At 40.8% G+C, this 18,299-nt stretch overlaps 1 protein-coding gene across 3 annotated transcripts in view; it reads right to left on the bottom strand.

Moving 5' to 3' along the window:
* Positions 1-18,299, bottom strand: part of MFSD12 (major facilitator superfamily domain containing 12) — an 82,231-nt gene that overhangs the window by 49,927 nt on the left and 14,005 nt on the right. For 2 of the 3 annotated variants that reach the window (XM_072113984.1, XM_072113985.1), the window contains exons 3-9: positions 16,493-16,616; positions 15,280-15,480; positions 15,090-15,182; positions 10,311-10,403; positions 10,054-10,224; positions 8,629-8,723; positions 2,455-2,585 (exon numbers count right to left, since the gene is read on the bottom strand). In XM_072113984.1, the coding sequence (XP_071970085.1) occupies positions 2,455-2,585; positions 8,629-8,723; positions 10,054-10,224; positions 10,311-10,403; positions 15,090-15,182; positions 15,280-15,480; positions 16,493-16,616 (908 nt within the window). The remainder of the gene's footprint in view (positions 1-2,454; positions 2,586-8,628; positions 8,724-10,053; positions 10,225-10,310; positions 10,404-15,089; positions 15,183-15,279; positions 15,481-16,492; positions 16,617-18,299) is intronic. The other variant, XM_072113986.1, reaches the window with a different exon arrangement.

Here is an 18,299-nt window from a genome sequence, read left to right on the forward strand (position 1 = left end):
CAAATGTAAGGGAGAACATTAAAATATCATTTTTATTGCATCTCAATAAAACACTATGATAGTAAATACCCAAACAGTGTTTCGTTTCCACCATATTTGTGTAAAGCCCGAATGAGGCTGTCATGCTCATCTCTAGTTAGTTTCATCTGCTCGGCCTAGGCAGGTTGACAGTCACAAATGTGATTAATCTAGAAAACTTGCAATAGGGTGCCAAGTGTGAGCTTGGTAACCTAATTTAAAGTGTTTTTAAAACCGATATGGTGGTAATAGACGACAGTAGCCGCACCATTTAGCCTCAGCTGTGGCTACTTAACGCCCCAGTAGCCGCTTTAGAAAACATATTCTGATAATAAAAGTTATCAAAAAATTGCGGGGACGTGAGGATTACCCCTTAAAAGGGCTATCCTCACGTCCTATAGATCGATCTACCTTTATAGGTAGAATCGTAGTGGTAGGTTCCCTTTAAGTCCAAAGATAGTTGGGCAGTGACACAATCTTCATGTTTTATGTCAGATCCGATATGATATTTAGAGCCCAAATCGCAAATCATCTGAAATGTATACTTTCAGGTCATCAAATCCTGTCATCAGGATTTCACATTTTCACCTAGTGAGAGGTTCCCGTAATCTGTGTTATACTAATTCTCAATTGGCTTTTATTATTAACCTTAGTGGTTCCATTAACTTTTAAAAGTTGATAATGGTATACCTGGCACCTCGCCAGCAAACTGCATCGAGTCAGAGTCATCATCATCATCTGTACACTGTTCTCTGATGCCCATTATATAGACAGCCCATGATTCCTAGTATATAAAACCAGGCAGCCCATATCCCCCAGTACATAGCCAGCCCCTGCAACCAGTATATAGGCAGACAACCAATGCCCCCCCAGTATACAGCCAGCCAGCTCCCAAATATAAAGCCATAAAGCCAGCCCAAACCCCCCCCCAGTATACAGCCATCCAGCCCTGCCCCCCCCAGTATACAGCCAGCCAGCCCTGCCCCCCCAGTATACAGCCAGCCAGACAATGCCCCCCAGTATACAGCCAGCCAGCCCATGCCCCCCCCCCAGAATATAGCCTGCCAGCCCATGCCCCCCCAGAATATAGCCTGCCAGCCCATGGCCCCCCCGAATATAGCCTGCCAGCCCATGCCCCCCCCCCCCCGAATATAGCCTGCCAGCCCATGCCCCCCCCCGAATATAGCCTGCCAGCCCATGCCCCCCCCCTGAATATAGCCTGCCAGCCCATGCCCCCCCCTCCTGAATATAGCCTGCCAGCCCATGCCCCCCCCTGAATATAGCCTGCCAGCCCATGCCCCCCCCTGAATATAGCCTGCCAGCCCATGCCCCACAGTATATAGCCAGCCTATGCCCCACAGTATATAGCCAGCCTATGCCCCACAGTATATAGCCAGCCTATGCCCCACAGTATATAGCCAGCCTATGCCCCACAGTATATTGCCACAGCCCCTATAAAACAAAGAGAAACAAAACAAATTCTCTACTCACCTGTTTTAAGTGGAAAGGGGGTCCCATGCAGAAATCTGCCCAGCCTCCCCAAGTTATGTTACATATTCTGCCTTCTAGCTTAAAATCTGAAGGGGGCACACTTCAGATGGCTATAACCCTGGATCACTAGTATCCAATTCTAGATATTATATGAATCTAGGATTGTGTTTCTAGGTACCAAAATTTGCATCTCAAATCCATTGTGGTGAAATGCCAAGATCATGAAAATTGGGTCACTGTCCCACTTGTTTCTGAATCCAAGTGTTTAAGTCATTAAAACATTTTAAAAAAGCACAAAAACACCAAAACAAAACACCTTTTCTATGTTGCAGCTAGACAAATATTACAGAAATATAGAATGCAGTTGTGGACAAAATGAACATTTAAGCTAGTTTGTCATACACAAAACACAGTGCTGCACTGAAACGGCAATGATCAATTTTAAACTTGCTTCCCTGTTCCACCACAGATCCCCATGTAACTGGCTCTGCAGCAGCCGGCAGTTCTGTTTTGGAGTAGTGAACCAATCACAGGACTCATCGGTGACATCTGCACAAACAGCATAAGTCAATGACAGACTGTGTGCAAGACTCAACAGCAGAGCTGTAATGGCAGTTAATGGCTGACCTGTTGGATAGAGTGGGTTAATAGGTTGTAAATTGGGTTTGATGAATGGCCTAAACTCCAGGGCAAGTCAAGCTGCTGAGCAAGCAGGACAATTCTGCACTAAGCAATGTTCACAAAAAGTGCAGCCAAGCATGTTAGCTGTAAATGAAGTGCCAGTCTCAACACCAGTGCAGGGACACTTGTAGACATTGAACTTGGAGATACACTGTGTACACAAGTGCTGAACCAATACAATTACTACATCAGGGAACCCTAGAACACTTGCAAGCTTACACAAAAAGTAACAGGGGGAAGTGGTAGAAATTTAGATATACTTACAAAACCGCACATTTATGGGCCAGATCATTATGGAGCTCAGTGACAAAGCAGCCACTAGCGCCACAACTCCAGTTATGATGACCATTACCCAGTGATAAAATGGAGTGCAGTCAGGACAACAGTTCTGAGTGCTGGGGAAGAAAAAAAGAGAAGAATCAGGCTAATTAGTCATTTTGATTTTTGATTGTATTCCCATAATTTGATTGAATTATCAAATAGTACAAAAGTTGAGAAGAGTCACTAGAAATTGCAATTACGGTACTAACATTTTGTAGAAAAATCCTGTTATATAATCACAGAATATGAATCAGACGGAATTCCATTACTTCTGTACAGTGTGTGCTACAAGAAGAAATATGCAAATTAGGAAAGAAAAAAAAAACAACAAGGTGGAAGGGCGATTATTGGGCAGCATCCAATTAAAAAACAATGAATTGGTAAACGGACTAGGATTAGAAGAGATATCCACCAAGCTTAACCAAAAAAAGGTGAGAGCATAACTACTCTCTGCTGCTGGCCAACTCGCATCCAAGCACCTGGGACAGGCAGTTGGTCAAGGTAAACAGAGAAATAGGGAGATGCTCTACTACCTTATTGCCACAAAGGAGTAGTCCAACCAAGGTGCTAGTCTAGATTAGCCGTAAAACAGATGTAGCAGTTGGTACGGATCCCAAAACACCTTGTATGGTACTTTTTTCACCAACAAACAGCACCCTAATTAGACTACGCCTTTGCGGTAGTGCAGGAGTACAGCATCTCCCAATTTAGCTTCTCTCGGTGAAGCAAAAACATATCCTGCCCAGGGACTTTCCGATATAATCTATAAAACAGTGAGTCTAAAAAACAAAATGTGTACCCAAGGTTTTCAGTTTCCCATAGATGTCAACATAGGGGAAGTTACCTTCTTTTACTTCTGTTATTTATAGTGGGGTGTAAAAAAAAAAAAAAAAATACACACACACATTTCTGTGTGGATTAATCAACCTGAACAATGCCTGCCCTTTTTTATGTATTTGGCCTCCCTCATTTCCATAGTTTTCCTCAGCTACGGGACTGTGCATAGTGGCCGCTGCAATAACCAATCATAGTTGTACACTGGCGAAAGAGGCAGAAACACTGTAATTTCTCCCATCAGTGACACGTATCCAGTGATACTGTGATTTCTCCAGTCAGTGACTCACATTCAGTAATACCTTGATTGCTCCTGTCAGTGAACAGTGTCCAGTAATACTGGGATTGATCCAGTCAGTGACTCACATCCAGTAATACCTTGTTTGCTCCTGTCAGTGAATAGCGTCGAGTAATACTGTGATTGATCCGGTCAGTGAATAACGTCCAGTAATACTGTGATTGATCCGGTCAGTGAATAGCGTCCAATAAAACTGATTGATCCGGTTATTGAATAGCGTCCATTAATACTGTGATTGATCCAGTCAGTGACTCACATCCAGTAATACCTTGATTGCTCCTGTCAGTGAATAGCGTCCAATAACACTGTGATTGATCCGGTTAGTGAGTAGCGTCCATTAATACTGTGATTGATCCGGTCAGTGAATAACGTCCAGTAATACTGTGATTGATCCGGTCAGTGAATAGCGTCCAATAACACTGATTGATCCGGTTATTGAATAGCGTCCATTAATACTGTGATTGATCCAGTCAGTGACTCACATCCAGTGATACCTTGATTGCTCCTGTCAGTGAATAGCGTCCAATAACACTGTGATTGATCCGGTTAGTGAGTAGCGTCCATTAATACTGTGATTGATCCGGTCAGTGAATAACGTCCAGTAATACTGTGATTGATCCGGTCAGTGAATAGCGTCCAATAACACTGATTGATCCGGTTATTGAATAGCGTCCATTAATACTGTGATTGATCCAGTCAGTGACTCACATCCAGTAATACCTTGATTGCTCCTGTCAGTAAATAGCGTCCAATAACACTGTGATTGATCCGGTTAGTGAGTAGCGTCCATTAATACTGTGATTGATCCGGTCAGTGAATAACGTCCAGTAATACTGTGATTGATCCGGTCAGTGAATAGCGTCCAATAACACTGATTGATCCGGTTATTGAATAGCGTCCATTAATACTGTGATTGATCCAGTCAGTGACTCACATCCAGTAATACCTTGATTGCTCCTGTCAGTAAATAGCGTCCAATAACACTGTGATTGATCCGGTTAGTGAGTAGCGTCCATTAATACTGTGATTGATCCGGTCAGTGAATAGCGTCCAGTAATACTGTGATTGATCCGGTCAGAGAATAGAATCCAGTAATACCTTGATTTTGTATATTGTGAATATTGTGTAAAGTTTTGGGCACCAGTGTATAAAAAGGACATTGTAGAACTGGAACAGGTGCAGAGGACAGCAACCAAGATTATTAGGGGAATATGGGGACTAGAATACAATGATAGATTACCAAACTTTGGGTTCCTCATCACAGAAAAAATAAGGCAGTGGCTAAGGGGAGATCTCATTACAATGTACAAATATCTGAATGGGTAGGTCTTTTTATACCTAGGCCTGTGGCCAGGACAAGTGGGCATCCTCTACATTCTACCATTGCCATAGACGCTTGGATGTCTTTCTTGAGAGCAAAAATATCACAGGTTATGGTAAAAAAAATATTTTAATTCCTGTCGGTTGTACTTAATGGACCGGCTTCTTTTTCCAACCTTATTTACTATGACTATGATTGATTGTTCAGTCAGTGAACAACATCTAGTAATGTGATTGCTCCAGTCAGTAAATAGAGTCTATTAATACCTTGATTGCTTCTATCAGTTAATAACGCCCTCACCTATTAAAAAAGTATGAGCCTTTGGACTTGGGCCACCCTCAAAAGAAATGCTGCAACTGCTATAAAAAAAAAGGGCATTCAGAAGGACACTAGTTAGCAGTGCATGACATGCCATGACCAAGCAGGGCTATGCATTCACCAATGTTTCTGCAAATACCACACCTCACTAGATTTTTTTTAAATTTATTTAGCCACTTGTTTTGCCCTTTCACAAATGTCCACATATTTATGCAATGTTTACCTACTTCTCATTAATTGGCCATTAAAAATGAAAATTCCCATTAGACTTCTACATAAATATTATGAGGGCGTAAAAATTGAGTTCCATTTGCTCAGTTTCCCTTACTGAAAACTCACAAAAGTAACACGGTTTGGAATATAAGGCAAAATGTAGATTTTTTTATGTTTCTTTGAATCAATTCTGAAAAAAGTGGTAAGGTCTTAATACTACTCCCACAGAAAGATACTATATGGAGTAAAGTTTCCACAATGATGTGACTTCTTCTATTCGTTTTGCTTAATAGCCATCAATGGTGGATAGGACCTAAAATTCATTGCGGCCTCAATTGTGCTATGAAAGCCAAAATGCACTCCCCTCCATTTATCAAGAAAGCAGATAATGGCTATATTGGGACATTTTTCAGAAACCGTTATATTAAATCTGGGGTCCCTTTTGTTAATTCTCTTTATTTTAAACAAAAGTAAAAACGGTCACAAATGTGACAGGACTGAAAATAATGAAAACTTGAATTTTTCATATTTGATATGCAGTTATTCTGAAAAAGTTGTAAGGTCTAAATGCTTGCTACTTCCATTTAAAGAGAACATAAAGGGTGTAGTATCCAAAATGGGGTCACAGCTGGGGGGTTTCTTTGATTTTGACTGATTAATTACTCTGCCAATGTGGAATAAGGCCTGGAATTTATAACTATCTAAATTGTGGCCTGAAAGCCCATTTTAGGCTCTGCCAACCGTCCACAAAGCAGATAAAAGCCATCTTGGTGGCATGTACTACACGTGATATATTCTGAATAATAAGAGAAAAGTACATTTTAATCAAAAATTGCCATTTTTTGCAATTGTTAAAAAGTAAAGATAAGTCATATTACGGTAATTTAATCACTAAAAGCTAAATCAGCAAGTAGAGAATAAAAACAACAACACGAGAATGACTTTGATATGTTTTAGTTATTCCTTAAAATATCCACATATTCCAGATTTTCAGAAGCTGTCTAGGTTTTCAAGGTACAATCATCATGGGTCCATTATTAGGGGGGCTGGCTGCAGGGCACTCCATCATCGGGGGGGGGGGGGGGCTGCAGTGTATTCGGCATTTCATTACCAGGGGGGTTTTATTGGTATTTCATTAATAGTGGCGGCTGCTGGCCATGTAATGAGTGAGAGGCTGTTTTTGGGCATTTCATTAGTGTGGGGAGGCAGTGACCAATGCATTTCCCACCATAGGCTTATGCTCAAGTCAAAAAGTTTTCCCAGTTATTTGTGGCAAAGTTAGGGGCCTCTGTTTATATCCAGGTAGACCTATACTTGTATATACGGAATTTAATATTATTATTATTATTATATCTTTTACTGTTTAAAAAGAAATTAAATTTACCAAGAAAAATGCACCAGAATTTTGAGACAGCTGGAAAAACACCAAGAAAAAGGACAATATGTTGCAACAAATACTGCAACTGAACAAACAAGTATCTGAAGTTGCAACAAATGTCACGCAGCATGACACTGCTGCAAATCTGCCATAGTTCAAGACAGTCATTGTGAAGTCTAAAGGTTAGTATACTGCATGGAATTGTCTACATTTACTTGGAAACAAACCTAAGCAAAATGAACTAAATGTGAACAGAGCTGTGCGAGAGCGCCGCCTAACTTTGTGACAGCTGTATTGCTACTAAACGTATTGTTTTTACTAGTTGTTCTTAATTGGTTGTATAATGGTAATTTCAGGTGTAGGGACCCAAGGTGACATTTATAGGTTTACTCTTTTTTTTTCCTTCCTGTTTTAAGCCTCTCGTAGCTAGGCCCCCCAAAGGCTAGGTACACCCTTGCTCCTTCACATAAACAGGATGAAGCTCACAGCATCTATTCAATATAGGGTCTTATAACCACTTCAAGCAGCTGACGGTGGGGTTCCCAGGAGTGAGATCCGCACAGATAAGATAGATCATCAATAGTCCCAGAAAACCTTAATAAATTCTAATTCTTGGTTCAGAGGAAAGGTTATTCTAAATATACAAACAAAATGAACAAAAAAGGTTAGTGGAACCAACAATACTTTCATACCTCTGAAAAGAAACACTTTCATGCAAAAGATAAGCTGCAGCTTATTCTACAAAAGAAGAAAAATCCAACAGGCGCGGTTGGTCATGCTGGATACTTAGGGGCATATTTACCAGGACCTCTGCGCTACGCCAGTGGCGCAGAGGCCCTGCAATAATCGCAAATGCTAGCTTATTGCTAGCTTTTGCGATTATTTGCCCTGATCCGCCACCTTGGGTGTGAAGGGGGGGGGGGGCGGCCGGGAGTGGGCTGACACGGGGAGTTACTGTCCCCGCGCAGGCGCACTCGCTGCTGCCGGCGACGTTTCATATGCAGAAGCCTCTTGATGTATCCCGCTGTGAACAAGAGCGCCAGCGTATGATAAATATCCCCCTTAGAATCCATCTCATGAGGAGGTCAAGCACCTTAAAATAAATTAGCACCAAAATACAGAAATCTTAACCTTATTACCTATTCACACTGCTGGGTAGCTCCTAGCAGTGTGAATATGGGCATATGTTTATAAAAAGTTTTAATAATTTTAAAATGAAACCTTAACTTTTTCTAAATGAAACACATGCTTTGGGAGGCATCACCAAGTTCCCCCCAAAAGCACTTATGAAAACTTCTAATGAACATATGCCCATATTCACTCTACTGGGAGCTACCCAGCTGTGTGAATAGTTGCTAAAGTTTAAAGATCAGGGTAGATTCTTTTAAATAGCTTTAGACTGAACAATGGCATCTCAGGTGAACGTGCGTAAAGAAAAGTTTTCTAGATGGAAAAAGAGGAGAGGAGTAAAAGAATAAGAAGCAAAAAAAAAAAAAAAGCAAAATACTAATTTTTTAAAGCCCCCTCCCCATCCAGTCATTTCTTGGAGGACAGTTGGGACAGACTCACACACACAGATTTATTGGTCGCCATGTAATCTAATGTGTATTAGTCCCCCACTAATTTATGATTTCAAATTATTTATTTCTCTGGACCCATTTTTCTCCTACAAATATAGTGGTCCCAACATCATCACATGTTTAAATAACCATAAGCAAAACTAATTTATTCAGTGATTATATTGGTAATACTTACTGGCATGGATGCATAGACTGAATAACCACAACAGCAAGACCATTGGCCACTTTGTCAGTGAAGCTCATAGCCCCATATACAAAAGCCCCACTGTGCTGTAAAGTCAGAAGTAACATAAGTTGTATTAAAAATGCATAAAAAAATGTGATTATAATGACTACAAAACAAAAATAAAGTACATTTGTCAATGGACAATATGTCCAACCATTTATATGCCGTATCGTACCATATACTAGCCGTATAAAAATATAGAGCGTATCCTATTTTCTCCCGTCCCCTCCCCTCTTCATAGCGATGCATGGCGCCGTACCATGGGGGAAGATAGGACATGTCCTATCTTTTCCCATGTTTGGATTGGTATGGTGCCACACCTGTGCTGCACTTCATCACTCCATGCGCCCATTGCCAGCCTATGGGGGACGTACATACGGCCGCAAGTGAATATAGCCTTACAATGGTGACCAGAGTAGATTTACATTTTCTGCAGAATGAGGCTCCCTGTATTATCTGCATGCTTGGGACCCCATTGCTTACTCACTGTACTACTGTGCAGTGGTTTTATGTGCTGCAGTGGTGTCCCATTCAAGTCTATGGGAAATCAAAGCAGTAGTTAAAACCATAGCTATAAATTGTACTGTGAGTGAGCACCACAGCTTTCAGCATGTAAACAATACAGTGATTCTGTTCTCTGGGAACAGCTTACAGACAAGAATGCCACTCATCTTAAAAGTTGGACAAAGCTTAGAAATGAATAAAATAAACTAAATATGACAAAGAATCATTGATTGGCAGTCCACAGAATTTAATCCATGTTTGCAATTTTTGCAGATTTTGAGGGATTAATATCTTGAAAATATGTTCCACATTTGGATGGAGATGAAAAAGGAGGGGCTAAACCAAGGTGCAGGGCTTAAATGTAACATAATAAAATCACTAGTACAATCATATAATAATTTCTAATTTAAGATTTAAAAAAAAAAATCTCTTGTTTTCACTGTACCCACCCACTTTTTCCTAATATGACACTAACTTCGAATTATGTCTTGCTGGTTTATCCGTGCCAATTTTAAAGGTAGATTTCAGCACTGTTTTTTTTAGCATAACTTCAAATCCCTTGCATAGCCACAACTACTAGAGGGATAGATACAAACAAATGCCAATATCCCTTCAACATGCAGAATGACGACCGATGGTTTATAGTTTAAAATGAATTTTCACAGTACGTTTTCTGAATTATACACAACAAAATTTTTGTTCACATTTTTAAAGTGGATGTCATATATATACCTATACTATGCATACATGGTTTTCACCCATCAGCTGATGAGACATACACTACACATTTACAGTTCACCATTTCCCTCTAGTGGTTACATTTTGCACCTGAGACATATGAAAACGTGAAAAACATTGGAAAACACATACCGAGTGGGTTCCAATTAGATCAGCAGTCATGGATAAAGATGTAACCAGGATTGTAGCAGACCCAGATCCCAAAATTACAGCGGCTCCATAGACTGCCACATTAAGCTGTGGATCTAGAGCTACCCAGGCAGAAAAAGCAGCAATAGCTAACAAACCTAGAAAATAGGTAATCTGGAAACACAAAGATGAGGGGGTTCAGAAACAAAACAGACAAAAATACTATTTTATAATATGAATTTTAATTAAAAAAAACTCACATTCCGTCCAAGACATTTATTGATTGGCTTCATTACTAATGATGAAACAAATCCACTTACATACATGACCAGAGGAATTGTAGCTATGTAATTCTGTAAAAAAGAAAAAAAAATAGAGAGAGAAAAGGTACAGAAAATTAAGATAATTTAGTTAAAAATGTTATACTGTACTTTGCCACATCTTTAATAATAATTCCTTTATTTTATATAATACATTATATAATATTATATTATACACAGGGCAGCATCTGCCTCAGAAGGCAGATTCTGGATCCTTTAAGAAGCGGCATTTCACCGCCTTAGTATGGACTCGCCAAACACTGGCAAGTCTTTACTACCTGAAAAATTAATTACACCGGCACCTTTAAGGCGCTGACATCCTTGATAGGCAGAGAGGTGCGAGCTGTAAAATACTGAGGGCGACAGGCTGTATATACTAAAGGGGGGGTTGCGGGCAACAGGCTGTATATACTAAGGTGGGGGGCGGGCAACAGGCTATATATACCAAGGGGGTGGCGGGTTGCGGGCAACAGGCTATATATACCAAGGGGGTGGGGGGTTGCGGGCAACAGGCTGTATATACTAAGGGGGTGGGGGGTTGCGGGCAACAGGCTGTATATACTAAGGGGGTGGGGGGTTGCGGGCAACAGGCTGTATATACTAAGGTGGGGGGTTGCGGGCAACAGGCTGTATATACTAAGGTGGGGGGTTGCGGGCAACAGGCTGTATATACTAAGGTGGGGGGTTGCGGGCAACAGGCTGTATATACTAAGGTGGGGGGTTGCGGGCAACAGGCTGTATATACTAAGGTGGGGGGCGGGCAACAGGCTGTATATACTAAGGTGGGGGGCGGGCAACAGGCTGTATATACTAAGGTGGGGGGCGGGCAACAGGCTGTATATACTAGACAAATGCAGAGGTCACTAGGGATGTCTGAAACTATCTAGATGTCCATTTTGCTCCAAGACTGTCCCTTGTATATACTGGGAATGTGGAATTCATAGGGGCACATGCATCATAGTTTTTTTCAGCTGCCACCAAGTTTCCTGAAGAAGTTGGCCTACTTAATCATCGCAATGTATCTTATGTTTTTCCCCTTTGTGATACACATGAGGAGTTGCCTGTTTAGTTTCACTTTTGCGACTTTTTAGTCCCAAATAGTAGCTCCCAAAAGCAAGTCAAGACAATTTCTTGAGCCCCCTGAGGAAGCGTTGGGAGCATGCAACAAGCGTTTGGTTCACCTGTTTCTGTTCCCTGTAGGAGTTTTTATGGGAATGTGAGGGTATATTTGAATTCTTGGGAGGATTAGCGCCTATGTGTGGACACTTGTCCTACTGTTTATATGGCTATATTGTTTTAAATTCCCTCCTTCAACACCTATATATTGAGAATATGTATTTTTATACCAGGTTGTCTCCCGCTTTGGGGGAACATGTAATAGGTCTAACATTAACACAATGGAATTTCTGGAGTCACACTGTATTCAACTATTTTTATTTCTACAAGTTTTCTAATTGGCATTTAAATTGATATTATTATTTGTAATGGATTTGGTTTATTTGAAAATATAGGGGGATACGTGTAGTATCCAGCCCACAGTGATTATGGTCTGTAATATGTTGTGCCTGCTAACCTATGTGGTGCATATTGCCTGTGGGGGAACCACAATGCCAGCAGAAATCAGGGAATGCGGAGAACCATTTGTGGAGAAAGGAAATGATCCTGTACCATCTGTGAGGATTTTGCAGCTGGTCTCTTGAGGTTTAGTAGCAATCTTTTTGGGATAAGGAGCAGCACTTTGAACATTGGGTAACAGAAAATATCTTACCTAGTTCCTTTTTCTATGGCTTAAAAACACAGGAGGTTTGAAGTATGCATGGAAATCAGTAACATATACTTCCGATAAGGCACAAGGAATGTGAGAGGAGGCCATGCATAATTTTGGCTTGTGGACACAAGTGGAGTTTAAACAAGCGTATTTTGTGTATGTCAAGAGTGAATCTGTGGTTTGGGCGATTGTGAATTGAGCAGATAAATAATAGCCAGGCACATTTCTTTGGAGGGTCTTAGTTATGAGGAAAGATTAAAACAACTAGATTTATTTAGTCTGGAAAAGAGACGACTACGAGGGGACCTCATGAATTTAAATAAATATATGAATGGTCCATACAAAAAATAAGGTGGCAAGTGGTTTCAGATTAAATCAAACCATAAGGCGAGGGGGCACTGTCTCCGTTTGGAGAAATCAAGGTTTAATCACCAGAGGCAACAGGGATTTTTTTACTATGAGAACTGTCAATCTGTGGAATAGCCTGCCTCAGGCGCTGGTCACAGCAGGGACAGCAGAGAGCTTCAAGAAGGGTCTAGATGCCTTTTTACACCTAAATAACATTGACAGTCATGTTATATAGAATTGTTTCACCTAAATCCTTTCCTCATCCAATCCCTTCCCTTTTTTGATTGAACTTGACGAACATGGGTCTTTTTTCAACCGTATAAACTATGTTACTATGAATTGCTCAAAATGGAGATAGCATATGGGACAGGGTCATTTGTTGGAATGAAACAACTGATTATATTGGAGATGGTGGGTGGAAGAAATGTCTTCAGCTATGATCAGTAAATGTAGAGGTTGTAAGGAAGAGTAAGCAAATAACTGGTTTGTCACAGGAACCTGCGAGGAATGAATGTTTATTCCAGACAAGGTTGTCCTTGGTTTACACTAAGGGTCCACGTGTGTGGATAACAGTACTTTGTACCACAGCCTCTAAATGTTTTCAGCAGTAGTGAAAGTTAGATATGTGGTGTCTCTGGAGGAGGGACATCCCAGGTGAGGCTACGGTGTTCTCTGGGCGAGTTTAACCCAGGACTTTGAACTATTATTGTGAAAAAAGTCTGAGGCGAGCATAAGCCACTGCCAAGTAGTATGGTCTGCAGTCGGACAATCCCATGCCACCTCATAACTTGGGACAGAGTTGTAATACCTCCAGAGGGCCAAGCATAGGGGAATTTGGATGTAAGGGAAATTATATCAGAGGGAGGCAGGGAAACATTTAGGGCTTCAGATTTGGTACAGTTTACTTTAAAACTGGACCAGCAACAAAAACGCTGCAGCGCAGAGATCAAGGGTGCAAGGGATTGGTGTGGATCTGTTGCTTAGACCAAAAAGGTTGTCAGAGAATGAGATTTAGATTTCATTCCCGCAATAGTGTTACTGTGGATGTCAGGGTTTCCACTTATGGCCGCCAGGAGGTGCCCCATCACTTGGGCGTATAGAGGAGGGAAACGGGGACACCCTTGGCGTGTACAATTATGAATGTTATAAGGGACAGATGGGGTACCATTAATGCCCAGTTGGGCCAAGGGATTCTGATAAAAAGGCACAGGCTTATCCTTAGTGCACCAAACTATATGGTGAGAAAGTATTGCTAGCAAGATCCTCCCTTTTTTATACAATGGCGAATGCTGCCTTTTCTTCTGGTTGTAGAAACCATATTGTTAGACTGTAGGGGAGCAGGGAAATTTAAATTGAAGGAAGAGTCCAGACCCAGCACCACTAGGGGGATTTGGGAGTCCAACTATTAAGGCACCTCCACAGTTCCTTTGTGAGAGACAAACTTAGGTGATGTGCCCCACCAAAATATAAATACAAGAAAAACTGAATGAAAGAGCTATGTCTTCTCTCCTGTATATAGAACATACACACAAATATAAATTATATATATACATATATACCTACACACACAAATATGATAGAGGATGTAGGCAAATAAGCTCAATATTGCTATAGAGAGATGTGTGAGGTGGATTCATAAAGGGGTTTTTCCACGTAACAAGTTAGGCTCGATAAGGCTTAACTTGCTGATCAAGAAGGTGGGGGGTGACAGCCCAGGGAGATCGAGGGAAATGAATGGGACAGCCCAGCCATGCCTGGCGGACTACTCCACTCATCACAGGGAGCAACACGGTGTGGATAGGACCTAATTTGTTTTGTGTGAAAACCCCTTTAAATTTGAAAATCCAAATATTCTCTCACTTGATAAATTGGTTCGGACGATCTGGATGCGCCTGCGCATTGGCAATGTCGGCATCTAGCTCACTGCTCTCTCTATGGCTATGCATGCGCCACCTGCCGTGGTTTGTTACAGAGACTCTTCTGTAACGTGAATGCACTAACCAGGGCGGGCGATGCCTGCACAGCCACAGAGTGAGGAGCGAGCTGGATGGCAATTGCCAATTTTTATTAATCCGAACTGTGCTTTTAACAGGGAACACTTTCAGGAGTGATTCTATAACTAAAAAAATGGTCCATCTTTTATTGTCTACTTTCTGTTCTTAGGATTCGTTACTGTTATTTTTTATATAATTATATATCCACTGTACTCTTTATGTATATACTGTCGCTGGATGTAAGGACGCAAACTCCCCATAGATTCCAGTTACCAGTACCGCTATCATCCATCCTGTAATCAGCTTAAACACCCTGTGTATAGTTTTGGGTGTCCAGCTAATACTGGGACATGCATGCGATCCACAGTCTCTGGTGATGCAGCCGGCGAGCCAGTGTCCTGTTGCCATAGTGATGCTCATGCTCCTGGAAGGTCATGGCTACCACTTCCGGTCATTTAAGAATCAGCATGCACCCATGCACAGGCGCCAGTGAGCCTGAGCATACAGTTATCATTGGCTTTGCCAGCAATTGCAGCCTTCTGAAGGAAAACGCTAATACCACAAGTGAATTGATCAAAAAGGAACAGCAAGTACGTTTCTTTGCCTTACCTTTGGCAGATGTAAAGAATAGGTCAAGTAGACTGCTATATAGGTCTGTGACAAATTTACTATGAGACGTGTGCACATGTATAAGAGAGCCACCTGAAATCAAAAAGTCTAGTTAGATGTAGCTGCAACATAAAATATCAAACAATATTATGACTACTACATTTATAGATTTCATCTTTAGACAAGTTACCTGATAGAAAGAAGGTTCTAAAAGCCAATGTTTCCACAGCAACAATGGCTCTGGTGAGCTGGGAAGTTCCTTGTTCAAGAAATCACCATTCTCATCATCTGTTTCTGGAAGGCGTTGAAAATTGGAGGAGTTCTCCTTTGTTCCAATGTGGAATACTAGAGAGAATAATGCTCCAATTCCCACTACAATGAGGGCCAACATCTGCGGGAAAAAATAAATAAAGAAGATCACAGACTAAACAGAACATATGCCCAAGTTGATATTAGTCTTCATGTTTTTATGGTGACTAAATAAAAAATATTTTAATAATATATTTCTTACAATTATAACTATTCTTGGTTTCATTTAAAAGGGAACACCTCAAGAGGGTTAAAGTCCCACAAAGGGTGACCAACCTGCCACAAGTCCTTCTAAATCAGCATTATGGGAAATGTGAACTTTATATTACTTTCTTTCTTTTCCCCCTCATAATGCCAAAACTCCAAGAATAAAGAAAGATATCACTGTGATTTGGTCACTACACTAGTTAGAGAGTTAGCAGTTTATGGGTTCAAATGGCCACAACAGGTTCCCTTCAATGCTTACCCTTGTACTATTTAAAATGAAGCTAGGTCCTGGAGATACTGCTTTCCCTGACCCTTTAATACCCTGATCTGCAGTTTTCTCAGTGCTTGGGCTGAGTCAATAGCATTAGACAGTAGTTTGCTGGCTAGAACTTCTTTTTGCAGGAGTTCACAGGAGGCTTTTTGGAAGCTACAGTACGCAGCACGCTACATTAAAAACAGACATGTTTTTGCTGGCTCAGGAGGGTTAACCAATCTGGCCATCTTTCACCCTGCAGAACCCAGTTCATATCTCGATTATATCAAAAAGTTTTTCCATACATTATGGAGACCTCAGAGATGAGCTATAATGAACAGATCTGAAAAGAAAAAAATGCTTTTATCCAAAGCAAAAAATTATTTATGTCCATTATGTCGTTTGACAAATTCCCATTTTAATCCATATGTTAATGAGGCAGTTGGTGCACTCAGGTTGTGTCCTTACCACCTGAAGCACTGAAAACTGAGAATATCTGGGAAACAGCATAATGTACAGAAATAATAAAAGGTATATTTAAAAACATGTTTAATATTATGCTTACCATTGGGTAATCTGTCATATGAGTATGCGTATACATTTCTTAACAAAACTTTTGCATGTAGAAATTTACCCTGAATACAGGAATATCCTGACGTCCCAAATGCTGTGCATCCTCAGTTTCAGTCAGTTGGAAGTGTAACAGCAACCAAGCGATTGCATAAACACAGATGTTTGCCAGAACTGTGAATGCATACCTGTAGAATTGTTAACAAAATGGATTGAAGAAAAGGCAAGGAAAAAAAAAAGGATGTCAGATGTGATGTGCAGCTGAATGGTTACATAAAATAGTAATAAATAAACAATATTTTAGTGCCCATGGAAATTCAGTGATCAGCTGTCTACTGCATCTCCAGATCAATTTTAGTAACTAGCATTCATATTATATTTAGTAAATAATATTGCTTTTTTAATCATTTTTCTTCTCTTAATCTCTGATTTACTACAATTGATTACAGAAAGGAGTGGTACGCTACTGAGGCATTCATCATACCATTGAGTAATGTGTACTGTTACAGTTACAGACTGGTTCTCTGTTTTGCCCTTATGTTACCTCCATATGAATGATAACCAATGTTAACAATTAGGACTATTAGGATAATAGATACATAGAGAGATAGTGTAATGAGTCAACCAAGGCATTTTCCTAACTATGATTGTATACAGAGGCGGGAGGCGACGTGCATCTACAGCCACGCTCTTATTACTGGACGGAAACTCATACTTTAGCACAAATGCAGACGCCACTCACCACCGGCCTCTGTTATACAAATAGAAGTCGGCAATGACTGGCGGTGCCGCAGCAGCAGGAAGAGGTGTACAAATACTCTTATTTTTAAAGCTCCCCCAATATAATTCATATTCCCAGACAACACCTTTATTTTTTATTTTATCCCCCAAATACTAAAAGTTTTCAGAATAGAACGTGAGCATAAAAAAACATACATAATCATTCATGCATTGTTAACCTTTGCTTTTCATTCTATTTAATATTACACAGCCACTAGGACATCTTCCACCAGATTAGCTGTGATATAATTGATGCGCATTACCTCTAGGGGGCTATGCCAGTGTCTCCACCTTAATCCAGGGTGCCCGTGGTCCAGATAAAATAAGGTTTTAAAAATATGTAAAGTGGCCTCAGGTGACGTAGGCCTGGGCTCCTCATGGTTCCTCTGCTCCTTAATTATGCACAGCCTGGTTCATTAATATTCACCCCCTTCATCAACTGGCTCGAGAACAGTCATGGCCGCTTGGAAATCTTGCGCATACACAAGAACTTTGGTTTAACTGTGCGGCTGCGCAAGGGATAACTTCTCGATCAAGTGGACAGAGGTGGTGAATATTAATGAATCTGTGGGGGGGGGGGTGCATAATTAAGGAGCGGAGGAGCCATGAGGCTAATTTACATATTTTTAAAACTTTATTTTGTCAGGACTATGGGCACCTTGAATTAAGGCACTTGCATCATCTCGTAGAGGTAACGAGCATCAATTATAGGAAAGTCTACCACCGATAATCTGGTGGTAGATGTCCTTTAAGGAATTGCTTTGTCGTTGCTTTTGTACAATACCATATATACAAGCTTACTTGATTATGAACTTAGCAATGCATTTGCAAAAGACCTATCTGTTTGCTCGATTGATTTCACCGGTCTATTCACTTCCAGTTTGTATAAAATGGGTCCAAATGTGAATGCCTTTTATTTTCACAGACAGATGGCACACAGTCGTATTTGGGCCCAATAACCATATCCAACAATGGCCATGTATGTGGTTGAATTCCAATAAAGACATACACCTCAGGCAGGGTGTAAACTAGTCCCCGTCTCCTCGATCAATCCTCCCCTCCCCCATCCCCATTCTATCCACCTCTCCTCC

This window comes from Engystomops pustulosus, chromosome 1 (genome assembly GCF_040894005.1).
Source record: "Engystomops pustulosus chromosome 1, aEngPut4.maternal, whole genome shotgun sequence".
Lineage (NCBI taxonomy): Eukaryota > Metazoa > Chordata > Amphibia > Anura > Leptodactylidae > Engystomops > Engystomops pustulosus.